The sequence below is a fragment of the Equus przewalskii genome, chromosome 18 (assembly GCF_037783145.1).
Source record: "Equus przewalskii isolate Varuska chromosome 18, EquPr2, whole genome shotgun sequence".
NCBI classification, from domain to species: domain Eukaryota; kingdom Metazoa; phylum Chordata; class Mammalia; order Perissodactyla; family Equidae; genus Equus; species Equus przewalskii.
The window spans coordinates 23,804,209-23,827,833 of NC_091848.1; the positions used below are offsets into that span (position 1 = coordinate 23,804,209).

The 23,625-nt window shown below is 35.9% G+C and overlaps 1 protein-coding gene across 15 annotated transcripts in view; it reads left to right on the forward strand.

The window, feature by feature from the left end:
- Nucleotides 1-23,098, forward strand: part of KLHL24 (kelch like family member 24) — a 40,798-nt gene extending 17,700 nt beyond the window's left edge. For 9 of the 15 annotated variants that reach the window (XM_008541639.2, XM_008541641.2, XM_008541643.2 and 6 more), the window contains 5 exons: nucleotides 6,573-6,757; nucleotides 7,905-8,023; nucleotides 11,239-11,427; nucleotides 12,500-12,688; nucleotides 18,126-23,098. In XM_008541639.2, the coding sequence (XP_008539861.1) occupies nucleotides 6,573-6,757; nucleotides 7,905-8,023; nucleotides 11,239-11,427; nucleotides 12,500-12,688; nucleotides 18,126-18,326 (883 nt within the window). In that variant the 3' untranslated portion in view covers nucleotides 18,327-23,098. Of the gene's footprint in view, nucleotides 1-6,572; nucleotides 6,758-7,904; nucleotides 8,024-11,238; nucleotides 11,428-12,499; nucleotides 12,689-12,961; nucleotides 13,551-18,125 lie in introns of those variants that run through there. The other 6 variants (XM_070582420.1, XM_070582421.1, XM_070582423.1 and 3 more) reach the window with 3 other exon arrangements.
- Nucleotides 23,099-23,625: the final 527 nt, after the last annotated feature.

Here is a 23,625-nt window from a genome sequence, read left to right on the forward strand (position 1 = left end):
ACACTCACCAGCCATGCTGTGGCAGCAACCCACATACAAAGTGGAGGAAGATTGGTACAGATGTTAGCTCAGGGCTAATCTTCCTCAGCCAAAAAAAGAAAAAGTATCTTGGAGATTGTTCTACATCACCACATATAGGTCTTTATTCCTTTTTTTTTTTTACTTTTTATTATGGGAATTTTCTTTTCTTTTTTTTTTTTTTGAGGAAGATTAGCCCTGAGCTAACATCTGCTGCCAATCCTCCTCTTTTTTTTGCTGAGGAAGGCTGGCCCTGAGCTAACATCCGTGCCCATCTTCCTCTACTTTTTTATAAGTGGGATGCCTGCCACGCTATGGCTTGCCAAGCGGTGCCGTGTCCACACCTGAGATCCAAACTGGTGAACCCCGGGCCGCCGAAGCGGAATGTGCACACTTAACCACTGTACCACTGGGCCAGCCCCAGGAATTTTCAATTCCATTCTTTTTTAAGAGCTGTACAGTACTCCATTTTTGGATACCATAATTTTTTGATCTATCTCTTAATGATGAACAATTTAGGTTGTTTCTAGATTTTTGCCATTGCAAACAATGCTCAGTGAATATGCTTGTACATATGTCTGCATACATATACTGGCAATTTATAGCATGACTTATTAGAAGTGAAATTGCTTAATCCTCAGTCGTAGGGTATGTGCATTTTTAATTTTGTTAGATACTGTAAAAATTGTCTTCCGATCTACATTTCATCCAAAAATATGAAAGTACCTATTTCTCCACTCCTTTGCCAACACAGCATATTATTACTTTTATAAATCATTGCTACTCTGGAAAGTGAAAACGGTATCTTATAATTTTAATTTGCATTTCTTTTTAAATGTGGAAGGTTGGGCATCTTTTCCTGAGTCTGAAAACTATTTGTAGGTGTTTTTTCCTGCAATCCATTGAGCTCTATCAGAATTCTGATTACAAGTAATTAAAACCAGCTCACCTGGGGGCCGGCCCAGTGGTGCAGCAGGTAAGTTCGCACATTCCGCTTCTCAGCGGCCTGGGGTTTGTCAGTTCGGATCCCAGGTCAGGACATGGCACCGCTTGCCAAAAGCCATGCTGTGGTAGGCGTCTCACATATAAAGTAGAGGAAGATGGGCACGGATGTTAGCTCAGGGCCAGTCTTCCTCAGCAAAAAGAGGAGGATTGGCAGTAGTTAGCTCAGGGTTAATCTTCCTCAAAAAAAAAAAAAAAGAAAAAAACCAGCTCACCAGTTTAAGCATAAAAAGGGGATGTATTAAAAGGGTACAGGAGTCATTATCTTGTAGAACCTAAGGACAAAGCAAACATTTTAAGAGCCAGCCCTGATGGCCTAGCAGTTAAAGTTTGGTGCACTCTGCTTTGGTGGCCCATGTTCAGTTCCCCAGCACAGAACCACACCACTTGTCTGTCTGTAGCAGTGCTGTGGTGGCAGCTCACACAGAAGGACTTACAACTAGAATATACAACTATGTACTGGGGCTTCGGGGAGGCAGGGAGGGGAAGTAAACATTTTGTGTCTTTTGATCAGTACAGCCATTGCCTTATAGAACCCATTCTGCCTATTCCAGTTTCAGATGGAAAGCCTCTGTCCTCACCAAGTTTAGAAAGCTATAAGGTTTATGTGGCATAGCTTATAGGGGTCATTTATATTGATGAATTCACCATGATCCAGTAATTCCTATAGGCTCAGAAACGTGTTTTTTCTTTTGATACAGTAAGAATAGACTATTGGGGCAAATTTAACATTTACTATGAGAGACTGATAACTCATTATCTTCTAGTCTATATATATTTATTTGCTATAAGAAATGGAGGGCCAGCCTGGTGGCACAGTGGTTGAGTTTGCGTGCTCCGCTTTGGCAGCCTGGCATTCACAGGTTCAGATCCCAGGCATGGACCCACACACCGCTCATCAAGCCATGCTGTGGCAGTGTCCCACACACAAAATAGAGGAAGGTTGGCAGAGATGTTAGCTCAGGGCCCCTTTTCCTCAAGCAAAAAGAGGAGGACTGGTTGCAGATGTTAGCTCAGGGCCAGTCTCCTCACAAAAAAAAAAAAGAAAGAGAAATGGAACTGTCAAACAGACTAGATATTTTAGGTCAGTCTGTCAGCATAGTCTCTTACTATGGGCAGGTCACTACAGGGGAAGCCAAAGTTTCCAAAGGTTGCTTGGCAAGCATGGAATCCAAACAAAGGGATTTAGCTGATCTTTAGGACCAGAATCCTCTCACCTAGTTATGGCTTGAGGCAGTCTCACCCACCATAAAAATATTCTCACCAAAGGACCAACAATGTTCAAGTTAGCTAAGATTCTCTTTCCTTTAGACAAAAATTGAATGGGTACAGGAAATGTTTGCCTCTGTGCTTATTATCTACTCTTTCATTCATTCATTTACTGACTGCTTTTGGGGCTGACCAATCCTGTCTTTTAATATACAGTTCTTTCTTTAGATAAATTAATACATTGAGTTTAGTAACTGTCATCTCTTACAGACTAGAGAGCCATTTAGTCTCTCTGGGGCTTAAAGTCTCATATCTCTGTTTTGGTTTGATGGCTTGGTTTTCAGATATTTTTGACTCTTAGAATGGTGAATAGACTATATCACTAATGTCTCTCCCTTCTCTCTTCCAGCTTTCCACTATATGAAACACACTGCCTTTCCTATTGTTTCACTATTGAACGAATAGTGAGCCTTAACAGTAAAGCAGCAAATAGTTGTCATTTTGTCACAGCAGAAAATCAGAATTTTGACTTTAAAGGATTAATAAAATAAAGTAACATTCACTCTAAAAAAGAGATTGCATTGGTATTTAGAATTTTATTCATCCTACGCTATCATCTTGACTATCTTTTTGTTCTAGTTACTGTTTTCAGCTTGTCAACATCAAAGGCAAAATCACCTGTTATTTTACCCTCAAAATGAATATATTCGGGCATAGCCAAAAGAATTGCAATTCAGGATGTGCATGTTATGGCAAACCATAGGCAAATCCCCAAAAAGGAAGGAGGGGAGCTGCTTTTATAGAAAAAAAGGGGGAGTAGGGAGAGGCTGTTCTAAATAAAAGTCCATTGGGGGAAATTCACAGTTCCAGGTGGCAACAGCTTTTCATTGGCCAAGTTGCAGCACTTCTCATTGGCTGGGTTTTGCTGCATGGGGAGAGAAGTCTCCTTCACTAGTAAAGTAGTTTTACTTCCTGTGGAAGATGCCGGTCTCCATCTCTTCCTGTCTGGAGTAATCGAGGAAGTATGATGTATGATAGGATGTGAGAGCTCCCCCTGCAAAGCCGTGCAGACTCCAATTTAGTTGAGGTTTCTTGTATTCATTTCACAGGCTGGAGTAACTTATTTCCTTTAAGGCAATCATCTCCCTGCCTGAGATAAGTATTTTCCAAGCTCAAGAAATAAAAATAACTGCTCTGTTGGGTTAACAGTCTCTAATGAGAACACCAGACTTGTCTCTAATTAAGTTAAAAGCCATTTGGTTACAAATAAGACCTTCAGGGGCCGGCTCCGTGGCTAAGTGGTTAAGTTCGAGGCCTCCACTGGCCAGCCCAGGGTTCGGATCCTGGGTGCGGACGTGGCACCGCTCGTCAGGCCACGTTGAGGCGGCGTCCCACATCCCACAACTAGAAGGACCTGCAACTAAGATATACAACTATGTACAGGGGTGGGGTGGAGGGGGGTTTGGGGAGATAAAGCAGGAAAAAAAAAAAAAGATTGGCAACGGTTGTTAGCCCATGTGCCAATCTTTAAAAAAAAGGAAGATTGGCAACAGTTGTTGGCCCAGGTGCCAATCTTTAAAAAAAAAAGGAAGATTGGCAACAGTTGTTAGCCCAGGTGCCAATCTTAAAAAAAAAAAAAAAAAAGACCTTAAGTACAGGCAAAGCCAATATTTTGCTGATCTTTTCAGATAAATACACGTTCCAGTAGATGCTGAAATGATCCTTTGTTTAGTGGGACTAAATGTTTTAGACATTAACTTTTCATGCTGTTGTCTCTTCTTGTTCCAGTGGACAAAAACCAACAATATATGTTGATTGGGCTAAGAAGTCTTGAAAAAGGCAAGCAAGTTCAAGCAAAGGAAAAGTATAAAACAAGAAAAATGATATGACAAAAGTATAAAACAAAATTCTATAATATATAATAATTACCTTGATTTTACATTAAAATAATTAGGGGTGATTGAACCCCAGTGACAGTACTTAGCAATTTTTGTTTTGGTCAATCAATAAATAAGGCCTTGAGCAAGATCACATGCATTTGTCTTAGAGGTATTTCCATTGTGATTTTAGGAAATGGTACTTCCACAGAAAAAGGATAACTTAGTCAGTAGTTGTACTACTAAGTGTCTGGTGCTATCCTCTGTTTTCAGTATTTTCATTTTGGAATTATTTGGAAAATAGTAAATACTATTGATAATATGAGTCCTTTGATAATGTTTTACTAAATACTAGGTTGGGATTATACAATTTGGTGGGTTCCTAGAAGTAATTTTTATTGCATCTATGAACAAAATTCTTTTCTACAATATATATTTCTGATTTGATCATGGGAAAAGTATGCCTGGCATGGAAAAGGTGAATGATTGTTGTTTTTTTGTTTTTGGGGGGTTTTTGGTGAAGAAGATTGGCCCTGAGCTAACATCTGTGCCAATTTTCCTTTATTTTGCATGTGGGATGCCACCACAGCATAGCTTGATGAGCAGTGTGTAGGTCTGTGCCTGGGATCTGGGCCCATGAACCACAGGCCACCAAAGCGGACCACACAAACTCAACCACTACACCACCGGGCCAGCCCCCTAGGTGAATGATTGCTAGTTGAAATAGATGTGAGTAAATATTGCTAGAATGTAGGAGTTCTATTAAGGGGACATACCAATATTGCTTAATTTTGTTTTTTTCTAGTATAATTGTGAAATATCACACTGACTAAAACTACAAATCCATATTCTGTTGTGATCTTTTTTCCATCCACATTTAAGTAAGAGAAGAGGAATTGCTAGCATTTTTCTGCTTGAGACTTAAAATTGTAGCAACCATAAATGCAATTATAAGACTTTTTCATTTCAATTATATTTGTGGAAAAAATATAAAAGCCAAATAACTTTAAAATTCCAAACTATCTATTAAGCCTTATGAACAACAACAAAAAAGCTTGGATAAGCTTTTAGTTTTTCCTGTCTTTATCTTAAATTTAAACTACAAAATCAAAGAAGCCAGTGATTCATGTAAACCTTAGGATTCTTTTAGTCCTCTTAAAAGTTGTTTTTTCCACTCTAAAAATAGCCCATGCTTATTATTGTTTTGAAAATTTGTGTTGCTAGAAAGGAGGAAGCCACACAATCAGAGATAAGCATCATTAATTAGCGCTTTGGTATATTCTTTCCAGACACAATTTTTACATAGTATTGATTGGACCTTCTGTACAATTCTTCATCTTGCTTTTTTCATTTAACATCCTTTGTTATAAACTCTGTTAACAATATTTTTAGTGACCACCCAACATTATGAGTTGGATTACCTTAATTTACTTAACTTTTAAAAAGTTATCTTAAAAAATAATTTCTGAGGGCTGGCCCCGTGGCCGAGTGGTTAAGTTCGTGCTCTGTGCTTCGGCGGCCCAGGGTCTCGCTGCTTCGGGTCCTGGGCATGGGCCTAGTACTGCTCATCAGGCCACGCTGAGGCGGTGTCCCACATAGCACAACCAGAAGGATCTACAACTAGAATACACAACTATGTACTGGGGGGCTTTGGGGAGAAGAAAAAAAAAAGATTGGCAACAGATGTTAGCTCAGGGCCAATCTTTTAAAAAAATTTTTCTGAAGAAATACATATACTCCTTTAAAGGGTACTTAGATTATACTATGAATTACTTTTTTTGAGAACTAGTAATTTGATGAAAAAGCACCATTTTCCTACACTTAGAAAAAGTGCATTATCTTACCTTGTGTTATTATACATATATGAACTGCTGCAAAACTGCATTTGAAAGTCATCCTTCATATTACCAGGGTTCCAGTTGAGTTACATAGGATCTTTGAACTGCTTTACAGTTTGTTTGTTTTTTTGTGGGGGGGAGATTAGCCCTGAGCTAACTGCTGCCAATCCTCTTTTCGCTGAGGAAGACTGGCCCTGAGCTAGCATCCATGCCCATCTCCCTCTACTTTATATGTGGGATGCCTGCCACAGCATGGCTTGCCAAGCGGTGCCATGTCCGCACCCAGGATCTGAACTGGCGAACCCCGGGCCGCCAAAGCAGAACGTGTGCACTTAACCACTGTGCCACCGGGCCGGCCCCTGCTAACAGTTTTCAAGGCAAAACTCATAGAAAAAAATACCCATAGAAATTTTCTGTAGAAAAATGACGTTGCTAAATCCCTCATGAATGTTCTCCTCAAAGTAAGTAATTGGCAGCCTGTATTATTTAACACACGCTGAGAGAATAAATTTAACCGTTTATAATAGTGTTCCACTTTCTTTGTGATAATGATACATTTTTAGGGTTTTAAGCAGTCTGGAGGGTATTTCAATTTATTATTTATGCATTCTTCTAACAATTATTTTAGGTCAACTGGCTATTCTGAGGTGATAGTTGTCGTTGGAGGCTGTGAACGAGTTGGAGGATTTAATCTTCCCTACACTGAGTGCTATGATCCTGTGACAGGAGAATGGAAGTCTTTGGCTAAGCTTCCAGAATTTACCAAATCAGAGTATGCTGTCTGTGCTCTAAGGAATGACATTCTTGTCTCAGGTAAATAAAGATTTCTTACAGTAGTTACTTTTAATTCGAACACAGCTTGGCTGTTTTAAATGATAACAGTGTCTCAAACGAAAACAATGAAAGTGGATACGCCCACTTTAGGCAGGTCAGCTTATATAACAAATAAAACCGAGAGTGACTTTCTACTCTTAAAAACAGGTACCAGATTATGCAGAATGACTTAAGAAAGATCCATCAGAAAATACCTTTGGGGGGAGGGGAGAGGGCAAAAGGGGTGATTAGGCTCACATGTGAGGGGATGGACTATAATTAGTTTTCGGGTGGTGAACATGATGTTATGTACACAGAATTCAAAATATGATGTACATCCTAAAATTAATTAATTAAAAAAGAAAATTAATTAAAAAAAGAAAAAAGACCTTTAGTCGTATCATATTTTAAATGTTCTCAAATGCATATAGAATATGGTATAATTTTTAAAACTTATGCCTGTTTACTTTGTTTTAAGGAACACAGTAAAACACAGAAAAGCACACATAGAATTAAGCATCTCTAATCCACTTGTGTTTTCTGAAATTCTCCCCAAAGTTTATGAAAGAGGATTTTCCTTAAAATTCTTAATTTGAACTTCTTTTATAATAATGTGATATGTTACCTCTAAAATCAAACAGACAATAGAATGACAGACTTGTACAAAGTATAACTGGTATCTCTGGTCTGAAGTCAGTTAATTGGTTAAATAATTTTACCAGCTTTGCAGATTCCTGTATTAGGACACATTGAACAATATAACAATACATACTTTATTTTGTACAATGGTATGTTTTTTAAAAAGTGGGTGATTTTAAAAAATCTTTTTAGAATGATTCTGTTGTTTGGGTACTTCTGATATCTGCCTCCTAAATTAACAATCTTATACATTTATAAAATTCATTTTCTGCATTTTGTTATTTGGAGCCTGTAATTATTATTTCTCAAGATTACAATTGGCAAAGTTTAAATCTGCTCTGTAGAATTATTTCCATTAAGCTTTGAGGGTCCTTATTTCATTTATTGTACTGAATTCTCGAATTCTGGGACTGGGTGAATAAATCCTGTGTTTTCATTAGCTATGCCTTGGGCATAGATCCATTTGTGATACATATATTATTGTATGTGCATTGTTTTGCATTTCAAGGTGGAAGGATTAATGGCCGTGATGTCTGGATTTATAACTCACAGTTAAATATTTGGATCAGAGTTGCTTCTCTAAATAAAGGCAGATGGCGTCACAAAATGGCTGTCCTCCTTGGTAAAGTAAGAGAAACCACTTTTTATTACTTTTGCTGGTACATTTCCAAAATAAATACCACAGCTGAATCCTTCATTTCACTCACCCTGTGAGTATTTTGGATTCAAATTGTATTTCCTTCCATTTCTAACCTCAGTAGATAAACCGAAGACATAAATAATCTGACACTGTACTTTTGAATGGGTATTTTGTTCTCCCAATTTGGAATTCACGGCAGTGCAGCACATATCTCTTCTCATGCACCACTGGAGTCCAAATGCTTAAGAAGCATTGGAAGACAAAGGAGTCGCGTCAAGTTTGAAAACAGGCCAATGTCTAATCCAAGCAGCCTCGTTCCTTTGACTGACTCTGGCAGTCAGGCAGAGAGATATTTATCTAGAGAAGGGTTATTTTAGCTTTTTTATTTGTACATGTGGGGACAAAATAATTTAAAATAAGTGTTAAGATAAACTCTCCAACATATTTTAAAGAATGCTTATTATTTACTGCAGCTAATAAATAATACTAAAAGTATATAACTTAGTTCTGAACCATTCGCTGTCCTTAGGAACATGAGAATCACTTTTGGACTAGTGGCTTCCTAACTTTTTAGAAGCAACTGCACCCTCTTTTTAAAAATTAAATCTAATATAAAACTCCATTGCATAAAACAGATAAAAATACAGTGGTTGTACCAAGGGCTAACTTGGGCTCTTTAGCCATTCCCTGCCTCCATTTCTGCCAGGTCCTCCTAAGCCACTTCAAGTTAGTGAACAATCTAAGTAAAAGCAGCATACTTGCTTGCACGTGTGTTTTTGACTGGTCCCCTAGTACTCCTTTCTAAAAAGATTGCTGCCTCTTAGGTCCTCCTGTGGAGACATTTAGAGCCACCAATGAGAAAAGAGAACTGCTCTAAATGAAACAGAGGTGGTGCCAGGAACCCTTCCCACTCAGTCTCCCATCAGTCCTCCTCCCCTCCCCCACCCCCACACAGGCTTCTTGAAATCTCTATACTGTAGAATCCCAGAGCTTCTCAAAGCAGTGTGAAAGCTACTGTTAATTCCTAAGGATGTTGATCTAGTGTGCTGTTGCTGTCTACAAGGCCAGTGAAATAATGAGCACCTTAAGATAGATGTAATGGAAATAAAATATTAATAGAGTATTTTCTAAAACCACTGGTTTGTCAGTACTTACTATATTATATATAGTTTTGGCAGCTATGCCTCAAGAATGACAAAATATTACTAGAAAGGGGTGGCTAAAATAAAGGATTGCAAAGAGATGAGGTCTGACTAAAAAAATTATAATTATTTAGTCTGGACATACAAAGGTAATGAAAATGATTGTCTCAATTACTGTATATGGATTAGTGAACACAAATTTATTTGATAAATATTAGTATACTTGACTCGAAGGTACCCAAAACTTGGAAGTACTAAATCAAGAAGTAAAAGGAATTCTTCCTACCTTACACAACAAGTATTCAATCCATGGAAACTATTATCCTAAAAATTAAAATATAGGCTGAATTCAAGCTTATAAAATTATTTAAATTTATAAATGCTCTCTGTTAAAGAAACCTAGGGTGGTTTGGAATATAGAATCTTAGAGCAGAAAGGAATCTTAGAGAATATTTAATGTAATTTTTCAATTTATAAAGAAACTGAATCCAAAGAGATCAAGTCACTTGCTCAAGGTTACACAGATGGTGATAACAGAGGGGCGAAAGCTCAGATTTTCCTAATCTTAGAGGCCTTTTCTCTTGATGCTCACAGCATTTCTTTTTAATTTATGCATGTAAGGGAATAGTATTAAAGTTTAATCCTCAGAATTCTATTATGTGATAGTTACTATTATTGTCTATATTTTTAAATTGAGGAAACTAAGACTGAGTCTCAGAGAGGATAGGTAAACTGCCCAAGATCTTACATTGGTGACCGAGCTAGGTATGAACCCTGCCTCTCCTGACTTCATTGCTGCACTGTGCCACAGTTGCCATATGCCTTCCAGCTGCCTTACCTTGAGTGAGTTACTTAACCTCTCTGAGCTGCATGGCGTTGAGAGAACAAACCCACCAACAGATCATTTTAACATAATGTGAGAAATGCAAGATAGCAGTGGCTGCTCTGGAAATCTGGAGGAACGCAAAAGGATAAATTGTAGACAGACTTGAATGACAGTGCATGAAGTTTGGCCTTCACCCTTAGGCATTTATTGTTGAACTATTAAAAGGAGTTGATGAGGTGATTTTAGAAGATTAATTTATGGTCTAGAGAGCGTTAGAGTGGAGCCAGGAGATTAACTGAGAGGTATAAAATGATATGGACCCTGATGTAGGTTGGTGGCAGTGGGAAACAAAAGGAAGGGACACGTGAGAGATGCTGTGAAAGAAGACTCCATAGGTCTTAATAGTGAATTAGATATGGAGGGAAGAGTTGATGACGACTCTCGGTTAAAATGATTGTGGATGTTAATCTGGAGAGCTCCTTTAGGTTAAAAGTTTTGTGTATATCTCATGATGCTTAATGGATTATTCTGCTTAGGTAATTTAATAAATGGCTTGTTGATTAGTTCACCTCTCATACAAAGATAGTAATTTGCCTTACCTTCCTCATATTTGTAAAAAGAAAATGTACGTGAAAGCCTTTTGAAATATATAGTAGAGTTCATTATGTGTCAGGTACTTTTCTAGGTACTTACAGAGACTAAAGTGAAGAACAAGATAGGCCCGGCCTTCAAAGATCTCATAATGCAGTAATCCTTACCTAATATTTTAGTTTCATAGCTTTATTACTTTATAATAATTGAATATTTTCGTCATCCATGAGTTTGAGCATTTAAGCTAAATCATGCAATTCTCAGTGTGAGCAATCATCGCCCCAAATGGGTGAAGATTTGTTCTTGGGGGTGGGGGTGGGGTGAAAAAAATCGCACTGTTTCTCATATAAAGCACAGATATACATACAGTACATAAACAGATATACAATATATCTATGTATTAAAATTTCATTAGAGGGAGCTATTATGAAAAAAATGTCTAAAAAGGCTCCTTGATGGTGGTAAAAGGATGATAATTTTTTAAAAGTTTCACAAACTGAGCTAAAAATATTGCAATTATAGGGCTTCTAAAATTTAAAAATCAAGGGCTTTTTAAAGGAGAGCGTTCCCTTAATTCTTTAGCCAACTAGTTAACAATTCAGACTTTTGATAATTAAGATTTTTCCATGTATTTTACATATAGGTATATGTTGTTGGAGGCTATGATGGGCAAAACAGACTTAGCAGCGTAGAATGTTATGATTCCTTTTCAAATCGATGGACTGAAGTTGCTCCCCTTAAGGAAGCAGTGAGTTCTCCTGCTGTGACTAGCTGTGTAGGCAAATTGTTTGTGATTGGTGGAGGACCTGATGATAATACTTGTTCTGATAAGGTAAGCCATGTTCTCTTATAGAAATTACCAATAAAATATGCAAGAAGAAAAATACTGGAGTCTTATCAAGTAGGTAGCTAGGTCCCTTAGTGTGAGGGGCCTTTTAAAAATTGTCTAGTACTTTATACTTTTGGGAGAAAACAATCAGTTTCAAGTTACTAAAGTGAGATCCTTCTGTAAAAAGCATGATCCAGTCTTTTTGAAATGAGACTAATCTCAATGTTGAGATCTTGTACTAAATAAATTGTTTTAAACCTTTTACTTCTATACTCTAAAGAATCAAAAAATTATTCACACAAAACACAGTTGGGAAGTAAATTAGCAAAGGGGAAGACACAGTAACTAATTATACTGCTTCCAACTGGGTCATTTTCTGCATACTTAGAAGTATTTTTTAGAACAAAGAAGAGGAAAGGAAACCTCTGTAATGTAAATAGAGGATGGCTCAAAGTTGTTGCCATTCATCAAACTCCTGGGACAAAAGAACATGTGCTGTCCTGATACCTCAGAAAATACCATGTTTAGTCTGGAAACAAGTGTCTCATGCCTAACTCATTTAGCGGTAGTTAACTGAATTTTGTCAATCAGTTCATTGTTTCTCTAAATTAAATTTTAATATAACGTCAAATGTTACATATTTAGAATTCTTTATTTCAGAATGTCATAATTCAAAGCATGCTGAATTGAGATTTATTTGTGTTCTTTTGAAGAAAGGACTCCCTAAAAGTGTAAAGAAATTGTATTCAGATTGAGGCATAGTTATCCTATGTAAAACAATTTTTTAAAAATCTAGACTATTAATTTTAATGGACATAAGTAAAAATCTGGCAACCATTCATCTTGGAAACAGTCTGTGTGTGTTACTCTATTCTGCTTGAAAGTACTAAATTTGCATTTCTTTTGAGAATTTCATAGTTCAGACATTTCACTATCAAGCTAACAACCTCCCTTAATTCTATGAATTAATGGGGTTTGATTTTTAATAATGTTTCTATGTATTAGTAGGCTTTTTATTAAGTAAATTTGCATTTTTGTTTAGAAATTTTAATTAAATATTTCTGTATATCATTAGGTTCAATCTTATGATCCAGAAACCAATTCTTGGCTACTTCGTGCAGCTATCCCTATTGCCAAGAGGTGTATAACAGCTGTATCCTTAAACAACCTGATTTATGTTGCTGGTGGACTGACCAAGGCAATATACTGTTATGATCCAGTTGAAGATTACTGGATGCATGTACAGAATACATTCAGCCGACAGGTAATAACATAAAACAGTCCAAAAGAAAAGTCAATCTAGGAGGGACCAACTACATGACCATTATGAATATAGTGTGATTTCACTATTAATATATTTCACATATACTTGAAATAATTTCATGATTTTTTAAAACTCCACATAAACTATATGGTATATCTGTCCTGAACTCCTTCTAAGGAATTGTTTTATTGAAATAACTTACTTTTTACCATCCCATGGTGAAGTAGCTGTTGCACTTGGCCTGTTGGTTTTTTTTCATTTGATCTTTTTCAGACTCCTACTCCAGTCCTTATCCCTCCCTTGCATATTTCAAAAGAGAAGAAATGCTCCCAAATTGGTTTCCGTTTTTTCCTGTGGTTAGAAGCTAGGTAATTTGTTGTTTTTTGTTATAAAAGAGATGGCTGTGCTCGGATCTTCTTCATCCACACACTCCACCTGTACTCCTACTCTCCCTCCAACCCCTGCCCCCAGATAGGCCCTTCCTCAGCCTTCTGATTCATGGTTTTAGCCTCCTTCCACCACCAAAATGCTTGATGGTTCTGATGCTGGAAATCTGGTTCTACCTATACCACTCTAGAGATGTTGTACTCCAAAGGTCGTTACTAATGATCTCCTCAGTCTCATTTATCTTCTCTTATTTATCCACCCAACCCTTAAACATGGGTATTCCTTGAGCCTCTTTCCCCTGCCCTCTTCTCACTTTTTATTCTGTTATGAGTGATCGCATTTACTGCTCAGTACTGATGGCGTCAAGTCTTTATCTCCATTAAAGCCTCTCTCCTGTGCTCCAGACTCAAATTTCCAATTGCCTGTTTGATATTTTGCATGATGTTCCAAGACTTCAAACTTAAAACAGAATTCACCTTCTTCCTCAAACCTACTTTTTCTGTTCCCAGACAACCTAGTGACTGGAAAAACTCTGTTTCTCCCATACTCACACCCATACACTTCTGACACCAGATACGTGGGTTTATTCCCACCTCAACCAATTCTCCGTCTCCACCTAGTGTTTTACAATTCAGTTCAGTTCTGACAGTATCTACCTGGAGTTAGTGTCACATTCCACAAGTTCAGGGCTCAGTCCCACAAGACTGCCACCACTTCAAATGCCGGTCACAAGTCCCAGCTTGTCTCCAGTACTTCTGACCGACTGGCTATCAATCAGGTTCCCACAACTTCCTCCTTGGGTTGGATAATTTGCTAGAAGAGCTCACAGAACTCACGGAAACACTTACTTCTGTTTACTGGTTTGTTATATAATAAGGATATTATAAAGGCTCCAGATGAACAGCCCGATGAAGAGGTACATAGGGTGAGGTCTGGAAGGGTCCCAAGCACAGGAGCTTCTGTCCTCGTGGAGTGGAGGTACACTACTCTCCCGACACATGGATGTGTTCGCCAACCTGGAAGCTCTCCAAATCCTCTACTTTTGGGATTTTTATGGAGGCCTCATCATGTAGACATGATCAGTTATTAACTCAGTTTCCAACCCCTCTCCAGAAAATGAGGGGTGGGGATGAATTATGGCTTGACCTTTCTGGTGACCAACTCCCATCCAGGAGCCCACCAAGAGTTGCCTCATTAGAATGAAAAACATTCCTATCACCTAGGAAATTCCAGGGGATTTAGGAGCTCTCTGTCAGGAACTGGAGGCAGAAACCAATATATATTTTTTCTATTATTTCACACCTAGAAACTTAATTTCTTAGATTTTCCTTTCTTTTAAATTGAATAAATCCAGCATATCAGTTCTGTGTCCTCAGAGTTTCTCCTGTTCTTTTCCATTCCCATGGTTCCTGCTTTTGTTCAGGTTCTTATCTGTTCTTACCTAAACTAAAACAATAATATTCTAACTAGTGTTCCTTTCTCTAATGTCTTGCTTCTTTAACCCATTTTGCCACCAGTTATTTTCCAACAAATCTAATTATGTCTGTCCTCTGATTGGAAAAACATATGGAATGAAATCCAAAGCTTTTCCCACTTCATTCTAGGCCTTCTGTTGTCTGACCTCCGCCTGCCTTTTCAACTTCACTTTCTGCAGCTTTACCTCAATTACATTAAATATCTGCTCCTTGCATTTGCTATACAGATGATAAGTGTTCTTGCCTGGGTTCATGCTGTCCTCTTAGCCTCTGATGCCTTTTGTACCTTCTCTACGTGTAATTCTATTCATCTTCAAGGACCACTTCAGAGTTCAACAAAGTGAGGTTACCCTGAGTAAAGTTGATGTCTTTTTTTCTGATCTATCACTGCTCTTACACATCTATTATGGCAGCCATATATTCCCTTATGGGTATAAATGTTTATTTCTGTACTGGAATTCAGTCTTCTTAAGGATACTATTTTTTATAATTCATCTCTTATGTATCTTATGTTTCTTGGTGCTCAGTAAATATTTATTAAATAAACAAATAAGAAAGTGAAGTAACAGAGGGACCTGAGTTTAAGACAATCTTATCTGCCAGATATGTAAGAGATGTAGACTGTAAGGATAATGAATAGTGTTTGAGTAAGAGACACCATTTTTCTAAAGTTGTTGATATTGAGGTATAGTCTGCAATTAGTAATGTATTCAGAGCAACATTGCCTCAACTGATGAAAGGGACATAATAGGATCTTCAGCTTTATGGTACAGAGGGAATATAATCTTCTGTCCCTCTTGTATCACATTTAAGTAAAATGGACCACGTTTCTCTAGCTCAGTGGCATCTCCTAGAAATGACCATCTCAAACTCTGTAGAGGTGAGAGTGTACTCTACCACATAAGAACTCACGTTATGTTCACATTCACCATGTGACAAGTGCTTACTCTTACTTCTTATTTTGGGGGTTTTGTTGTTGTTATTGTTTTGGTGAGGAATATTGGCCCTGAGCTGTTGCCAACCTTCGTCTTTTTGCCTGAGGAAGATTGTCACTGAGCTAACATCTGTGCCCATCTTCCTCTATTTTGTATGTGAGACGCCGCCACAGGATGGCCTGACGAGTGGTATGTAGGTCTGCACCTGGGATCCAAACCCACAAACCCTGGGCTGCTAAAGTGGAGCACTCAAACTTAACCACTATGCCACCAGGCCAGCCCCTAAATTTTTTAATCAAAGCTATTCTTTATTGGTTTATTACAGTGAATATTTTAAAGTAAAATGTATTTTCGCTAAGAATTACTGTACATTTAGAACTTGGCTATATTGTATAAAACAATAACAGAGCTTAGGAAGATAATTGCCAGCATGTAGCGTAATGCAGGGCATGCAATGAATATGTCTTTAACTAAATGACTGAGATAAAACTAAGAAAAAACAACAGGGTACATTTTTCCTAATTAAGTAGTGACTAACATTGACTTCAGAAATTTCAAGGAAAAACATTTAGATCAGAAGTATATTAAATGTATTATAACAAAGAGAAATCATTGAAGTCCATATCTAGTATTATATATCAGATCTCTTGAAGTAAAAAATACTGAGATTTCTGAGATTATCTTTTCTCCCCTGGCTCATTCTTACTGCCAGTACCTTTAATTGTATCTATGTATACATTATTGATAGGCAGTTTTTGAACCACCTGTAAGTATTTGCCTACCTTTTTAATGTTAATCAATGAAGAAACATAAATTAACTGTAATTTCATGGTAGACAGTTATTTGAGTCCAAGGCTGTGTTTTTAAAATGCTTCGAATATTGAACAACAAAAAGGGGCTGAAAAAATGAGCTCTTTTTTTGCAGTCCTAATGGATCCAGCCTTTTTCTGTCTGACCCTCATCAATTTCCATGCCTCTTGACTTTGCATAATTCCTAAAAGCCACAACTTGCTATTTTAAACATATTTTGCTTTTTAACTTTCATCAGGAACATCTTTTAAAAAATTCGGGAATTTTTTTTTAAGTCAATGATGAAGATTTTTTTATCCTTGTTCAGTAGACCAGGTATTTAAAATGTCATTAAAGTTTAGAATGATGAATTAAAAGAAATCTGATTCTTTTTCTTCATTGTTGGCATTTTAACATTTAAGCATTATAAATAATAATTAAAGAGAGGATTTTAAAAAATAAATTAGGATTGTGTTTCATTTCAGTTTTGAAAAATAACATTAAAACTTGATGTGTTGATAGATTGTTTTTCTAGTAAGCTGCTATTACTCTTGAGATTCTCATAGAATGAAATAAACTACTATATCTGGTACAAGTGATTTCCTTATTTGAGTGAATAACTTTTTAAGGTTGCTTGCTTCATTTAATTCTGAGCATTATTATCTGAAATGATGTTAATAACAAGATCCTATAATTATATAGTTTAAGAATCATCATCAAAATGACTGTAAGGTTCAGTAGTGCGAGCTAGCTTGTACCTGAAAACGAGGGATTTTTTTTCTGTTTTATTTAGAACTTTTAGAATTTATAGAAAGAGCTTATTATGCCTTAGATGAAAAATGTTATAGTTTGGCACATAATTGGTACAATTCATGGGTGCTATGCTGCATAAAAGTTTGTCATTCATTAATGATAATGGACCAAGTAATTCTGGGTGTTTATAAACTAATAGAGGCATTTTTAAGTACTAATTCTTTTAGACTTGAAGATACTGTCCTCTATTATATAAGTCAACCAAGTTTTAATTTCTTCTACAAGAGCAAAATTTATATATGGCAAATCTGGTCAAGTAGAAATGTTTATTTTACTCATTGGCAGAACCCATCTCACTGTTGGTTATGTGGAAACAGAATAATGATATGCAGTAACTTTCTGAATTAAAGTCAAATATAGATAGAAGAATATTTGACCTGCAGGATAACCAGATCCATCTAATAGACAATTTTAGTATAATTTCTTTCTTTGAAGAATCACTCTCATCCTTGCAAGACTATTTGTTTTATATATTATTGACAGAGAAGAGTAAAATTTAGCTAAGAATCCCATTGTGTGGAAAGTTAACTGTAAAATGTTATTTAGGGAGTTTCTGTGTCCCAGCCAAAGCCCCTAATGACAGTGCTTTGTTAATTTGGTTATAACTCTTTCTCTCATTCATTCATTCAATTTATGTGTAATCCCATATAATGAATAATGTTCCTACTCCTTGGTCATGTAATAGCCACTTTCTATAATAAAGAACCTTGCTGGAATAGAAGAAGCAAGCCAAGCTCTTCAAAGATGTTTTTGTTCAACTACCATTAAGTTAAAACCCTTCTCTCAGTCCCCCACACCCACTTCACCTCCTGCATCTTGACACCAATTACTAACATATATTCTATCTTAACTGTTACTTCACCTATGCAGAATTATCTAGCACTCACACACAGAGCAGGAGTTGGGCAAAGGGGAGCTTGTTTCATGTCTCCGTTTTTTGGCTGTGTTAAAGTGTGTCTTATTTTACTTTTCAGTTTGCTACCAAATCCCTTACCTTCAACAGTTAATTTTTTTTTTTGTATGTATTTGGTTAAACAGGAAAACTGTGGTATGTCTGTGTGTAATGGTAAAATATATATCCTGGGTGGAAGACGGGAAAATGGAGAAGCCACAGACACTATTCTCTGTTATGATCCTGCAACAAGTATCATCACAGGGGTGGCTGCAATGCCCAGGCCAGTGTCCTATCATGGCTGTGTGACTATTCATAGATACAATGAGAAATGCTTTAAGCTCTAAAGCCAGGATACCTCACCCAAGAAGCCACACCCATCCAAGATGAGAGGTTTTAAAAACTCCAGAGTGGGAACTTGACATATCTCCGTTGTGCGATATGCACAAAAAAGTAAAAATAATAATTGTGGTGCCTTTATCCCCAAAATATCAATCTTTCAAACTGTAATAAAGCCTTTCCTGTAATGGAAAAAATTTTGTTGTTGTTGTTGAAGGTAATAGTGGTTGTTGCTTGGGCTTTGAGAGTGTATCTTTGTAAGTATTTGTAAGAAACCTATGTGGAGTAGGAAATAATGTCTGCCTGCATAACTTTTAGGAATTTGTGAATGGTCTCTTCATTTATGTATGTTTATCTGCAAGACTGTATATTTTTTATTTTGTCATATATATATAGAAAATTTCCTGACTTAAGGCTTCATTTGGGTTGAATCACATAATGCTTAGAATGCTTAGAATGCATTCTAAGGGTGGCAAAATCAGTTTTAAAGATCTTTGTCACTAAAAATATATCCAAACTGATTAATTCTATTGGAGGTTTTTTTTCTGTAATTGATAAAAATGTAATGAACAATTTGAATATCATAAAATACTGAATTATTATGACTTCATTCTTAGAATTTCTATCTTATATATACTTTGGGAGGAGGTTGAGTAGAAGATACAAAAGCAAGTAAAATGAGGATTGGAATTACAGGTTAATTCCTAAGAAAGAAGTATTTAAGACCATTGGAGGGAAAATGACCCACTGTGGCTCTCAAAATCTTTATGTATCATCTCTAAATCCTCAGAGGAAGCACCTTTTCTTGAACTTGGCAGAAGAGTTGAAATCCGTTTTGCAGTATTGAGAAATACAGGGACAGATTTTCTCCCTAGTCCAGTAGAGGCTGACCTCATTAGTATGGTGTTTTGGGTGAGGACCTCTTCCCTGGTTATCCTACTTTCTTGTGAACAGCTAAGAATCCTGGGAATCTCTACTATTAAGTTGCCTTTAAAGGATAAAGCAGGGACCACCTATCTCTGTGGGTCCATTTTTCTAATTAGCAATCTGAAAAAACCAACAGGAGTGGTTGCAGTCTCCTAAGATGAATCTTTCATTCAGTACCCATTGTGTAAAGTATTGATCAACAGTCTCAAGCTTCTGTACAAGATTGCCTTTGTCTAGATTTTTCAACTCCAATTTATAAAGCTTACTAGTTTTCAGGGAGGAATGTCAAGTTTTTTTTCTAAGGCAAATGGAATGGCAGGAACTACAGGATAAGTGATTATTGTTATTCCTGGGTGGACAGATATAATTTACTACATTTGAGGGATGTTCCAGGTAGCCTGCTGTATTTCTACTTCCCAGGCAGTACTGTCGTCTCACATCATAATTACATACTCCTTGTCATAAGAGAGATGATGCAAATATGTGATTATAGCGTCACCAGATTCCTGTTAAAAACCAGAGTAGTAATCAAAAACCTAACACTGATAAACTACTCTTTTTTCTTATCTTAGAATGATACAGAGTTTTCAAATAAACCATCAGCTTTAATGCTTAGCTGGAATCTGAATTCTGAGGAAAACTCTAAAAAACTTACAAATTTTTAGGGAATTTTTATTTTTCAAATAATAATCTGAAATGATATGTACTTTTTTGTGATAATTATGAGAGGAATTCAGAAAACAATTTTTTATCATTTTAATTGAAAGACAATTGTAGGTACAATTGGAATACTTGTTTTAATTTTAGAATAAACATCTACTTCTGCATTATACCTTTTGTAGATAATGAACCTATTTAGTTCCGAAATTCATTGTGGTATGAGATAATGTTTGAGCAAAGTATTTTGTAAATGCTGAGGATTATACAAATGATACTTGTTATTTTCATGTATGTTTGTAAGATCATGCCCATCCATAAATACAGACACTTCACACAAAAAAATCTTTCTGAAGATAACTTGTATTCTAGTACTTTTGTCTATTGTAAAATTATTAACTATTTACTTGTATTTTGTTATACATTTCTTTTTAATATTCTTGTGTTTGTTGTGGTAAGTGTGAAATGAAATCCTGCAAGATAGAATTTGTTTAAACATAGACCTTATACCAACATTGTTTAATTTTTTTCTCTACATGATTTAAAACTGCATAAATTAAGTAGGCCATCAAGAACTTAGGTTGAATCCTATGAAATTAAAGTAGCAATTTTTAAAGCTACCCAACTGATATTTTAATTTCCTTTAATTACTTATCTTCCTTTACTGATTTTTGATAAATAATGGTGTTGGCCTTGATAAAATAGAAAAGAATTTCAGGGTATAAATAGTATAGCAAAATGGATTTATCAACCAAATTGGTGTTAGATTATATTCATACTGTCATCACATAGTTGAGAAGATTTTCTTTTGATAGGTGATGCTCATCTAAGCCTTTGGGTTAGTATGTCTGTATATACATGTGTATATATGTAGCTAGATAGTATGGTTATGTACACACATATATACAAACAGCAAGGATTTTATCAGTTTGTGATGATCAGAAAAAAAGCACATAAAGTAAAAATTAGTTGACCTTATTAAATTCAGTTCCAGAAGATTTTTTTATTTGGGCATTTCTAGAATACTTTTTTACATTTGAGAGTACATAATGACTGTTAATTAGTATAGGTTGGGTATAGTCAGAATCTATATGATACACACAGTTTTATAAGATCAGAAAACAAACTGGAGGTAGAGAGGAGTTTGCTGTACCCAGCTGTGATACCTCAGTGGGAAAGGGAATTCAAGGGTATGTTTTGTGGATCAACAGAAAAGTACAGTTTTGGGTTTGTTTTTTTGATGAACTTTAGTCCTTTTCATGTGTTCCTATATGTGAGTGAGCTATAAAGCGGTCTAATTTTTACAACAGAAGACCTTCCTTTTCTACTCTAATCTTCCCACTGACTTTACTACACAGGGATGAAATGGTAGCCTATTGGATTTTCAGTAACATTTTTTTTCCTAGATGACTGAAATATAGCTATTTACTCCATTTAAACCAGGTGTTAAGAAAAAATAATGTAAATACTCAGGGAGGGTATTAACTTGTCATTTTTGCGTATTTGGGATGTTTAAAGTGCCACAACTAAATAACCTTCAGTTCACGATTCTAGAGTAAATTTAATTTGGTGAAGGGGCTTCACACATGGCAGTGGTGGAACATTCATTTTTTTATATTTAGAAAGATGAAAATGTTTTATGGACTGATACATTTTCTCGTAGTGAATATGAATTGCTTATATATCTCTACTGTCATATACCCTTTTTGAAACTCAGGAAAGACAAAGGTTCAATGATACTACTTTTGTCAATATGCAAACCAGGTATGTTTTTTTCCTGTTGTCTGGATATGGCAATAGATTTTTTAAAAAGAATTGCTGTGAGAACCCATACATGAAAAGAGAGAGGTTGAGTTGTTTGTGTGCCTTTTGTCTTGAGATTTATACCTGGAAAAGACATCATCTACTCCAGACTGTATTTTCAAAGAGGAGAGATTGCTATTTATGTGGTGCCAAGTGATAAGATCATATCTCTTAAAGGCTTCCTATGGACTGCCTTTTTTTAATAAACTCAAGACACTAGTTAACCTCAACATAATTTTGGCCTTATTAGAATTTGTTGTGCATTATATATTGAAAGTCAGGTTTACATCACCTCACCCCATTATTCTTTTCAGTTAAATAAATTCACCGTACCAAGGAACCAGAACGGGGCAATTGGGTTGATGTGTAAGGCAGTAGGTTTGACGAGCTAGCTATACTTACTGTCACATCTAATATTAGGCACCAGAAACCACTTGAGCCAGAAGTGTGAACTGATAATTCCAGAGACATTTTCAACATACTTCAGACATTTTTAAATGTTTTTATGAATGTTTTACATTTGTGTGATTTCCTTAGATATTAAATTTACTTAGTGCTAAAGATGATCATCATAATTTTTTTAAAACAGTAGTCATAACTTATTTTATATATTGTTCCAAAGAAACAAATTTGTTTTAATGTTTTCAAAATAACTGCATCAGAATTTGTTTATGTGCCTTAAGTTCTCTAGTGCCGTTTTCACTTTTTTCAATCTAAATAAGGCTTACCTTAGGTAAGTTTCATTTTGTTTCCTATAGAGTAAATAAACTTCCCTCTTTAAATTGTTTAATGAGCACCAACCGGGTGGTTGCTTGGCAGAATGCAAACGTTAAAGAAAGGTTGTTGGGTGTTAGGAGTTTTATTATATTTTGGGTTTTGTTTGTTTTTGATACCAAGGTGCTTTTTAAGATATTCAGAAAAACATCTATCTTACATTGACTAAACCCTTGTAAACACCATTTGCAATATCTACATCTAATGTCGACTTAGTTTTGTTCCATTCTTATGTACTATTTCCTCTTCCCCTACAGGCCTTTTCATTTATCTTTCTTGAAAAAGTTCTTACTCTTCCCTTTCCCATCACCCCTCCCTGCAGCTTCTTTATTTAAATTTTTGTTGAGAGTTTCTGGAGCTATCTAAGACAACACAGTTACAGAGTTGAGCAAAAGTATAACATACTTTACAACTTGTACAGACTTGTGGCAGCCAAATGTCATTTGCTCTCATTTAGAGGCTCCAGAGTCTTCACAGTGAAAAAAAAAACGTGCTTTGTATTTCTTTGTTCTCAATTCAGTTGTAGCACATTAATCCTTATATGTCTTGTTTAAATAGACTTTGTGCATAGTTTTAATTTTTTAAAAGTTGTATCTAATAAAATGTCTTTTAACCATTATTACTTGACTGTATGGTTGTATTAAATTTTGTTTACCAAAAAATTGTTGTTTTGTTTTATTTTAAATATATCCAAGTAGTTGTGCAAAAAAGGATGGGGGAAAAATACATATAAATACATGTGTGTATTTACTGGTATATAAAGTAACTAGAAGGATAAACAAGAAACTAACAACATTGTGTCCGAGGAAAGGAAATGGTGGCTGAGGGATAAGAAAAAGGAAACTTCACTGCGTGCTCATAATTAGATGTGATTATATATAAATATGTATATAATCAGTTTTTTAGTCTGAACCACGTGGAAGTGTTACCTATTCAAAAAAAAATTTTTTAAGTACCAGAAAGTGATCCATAACCTTGGCATTCTAGTGTTCTTTTGATTTGGTTCTCAAAAGTACCCCTACGGTAATATTGAGAGTGAAGAACTTAAGAAATTTCATTTTGGGTGTCAGAGAGAGGGCCTGTTAATTACTGGAGAGGCAATGTCTGATTTTACATTAGCAAAAGTAAAATTCTGAAAAGACAGAC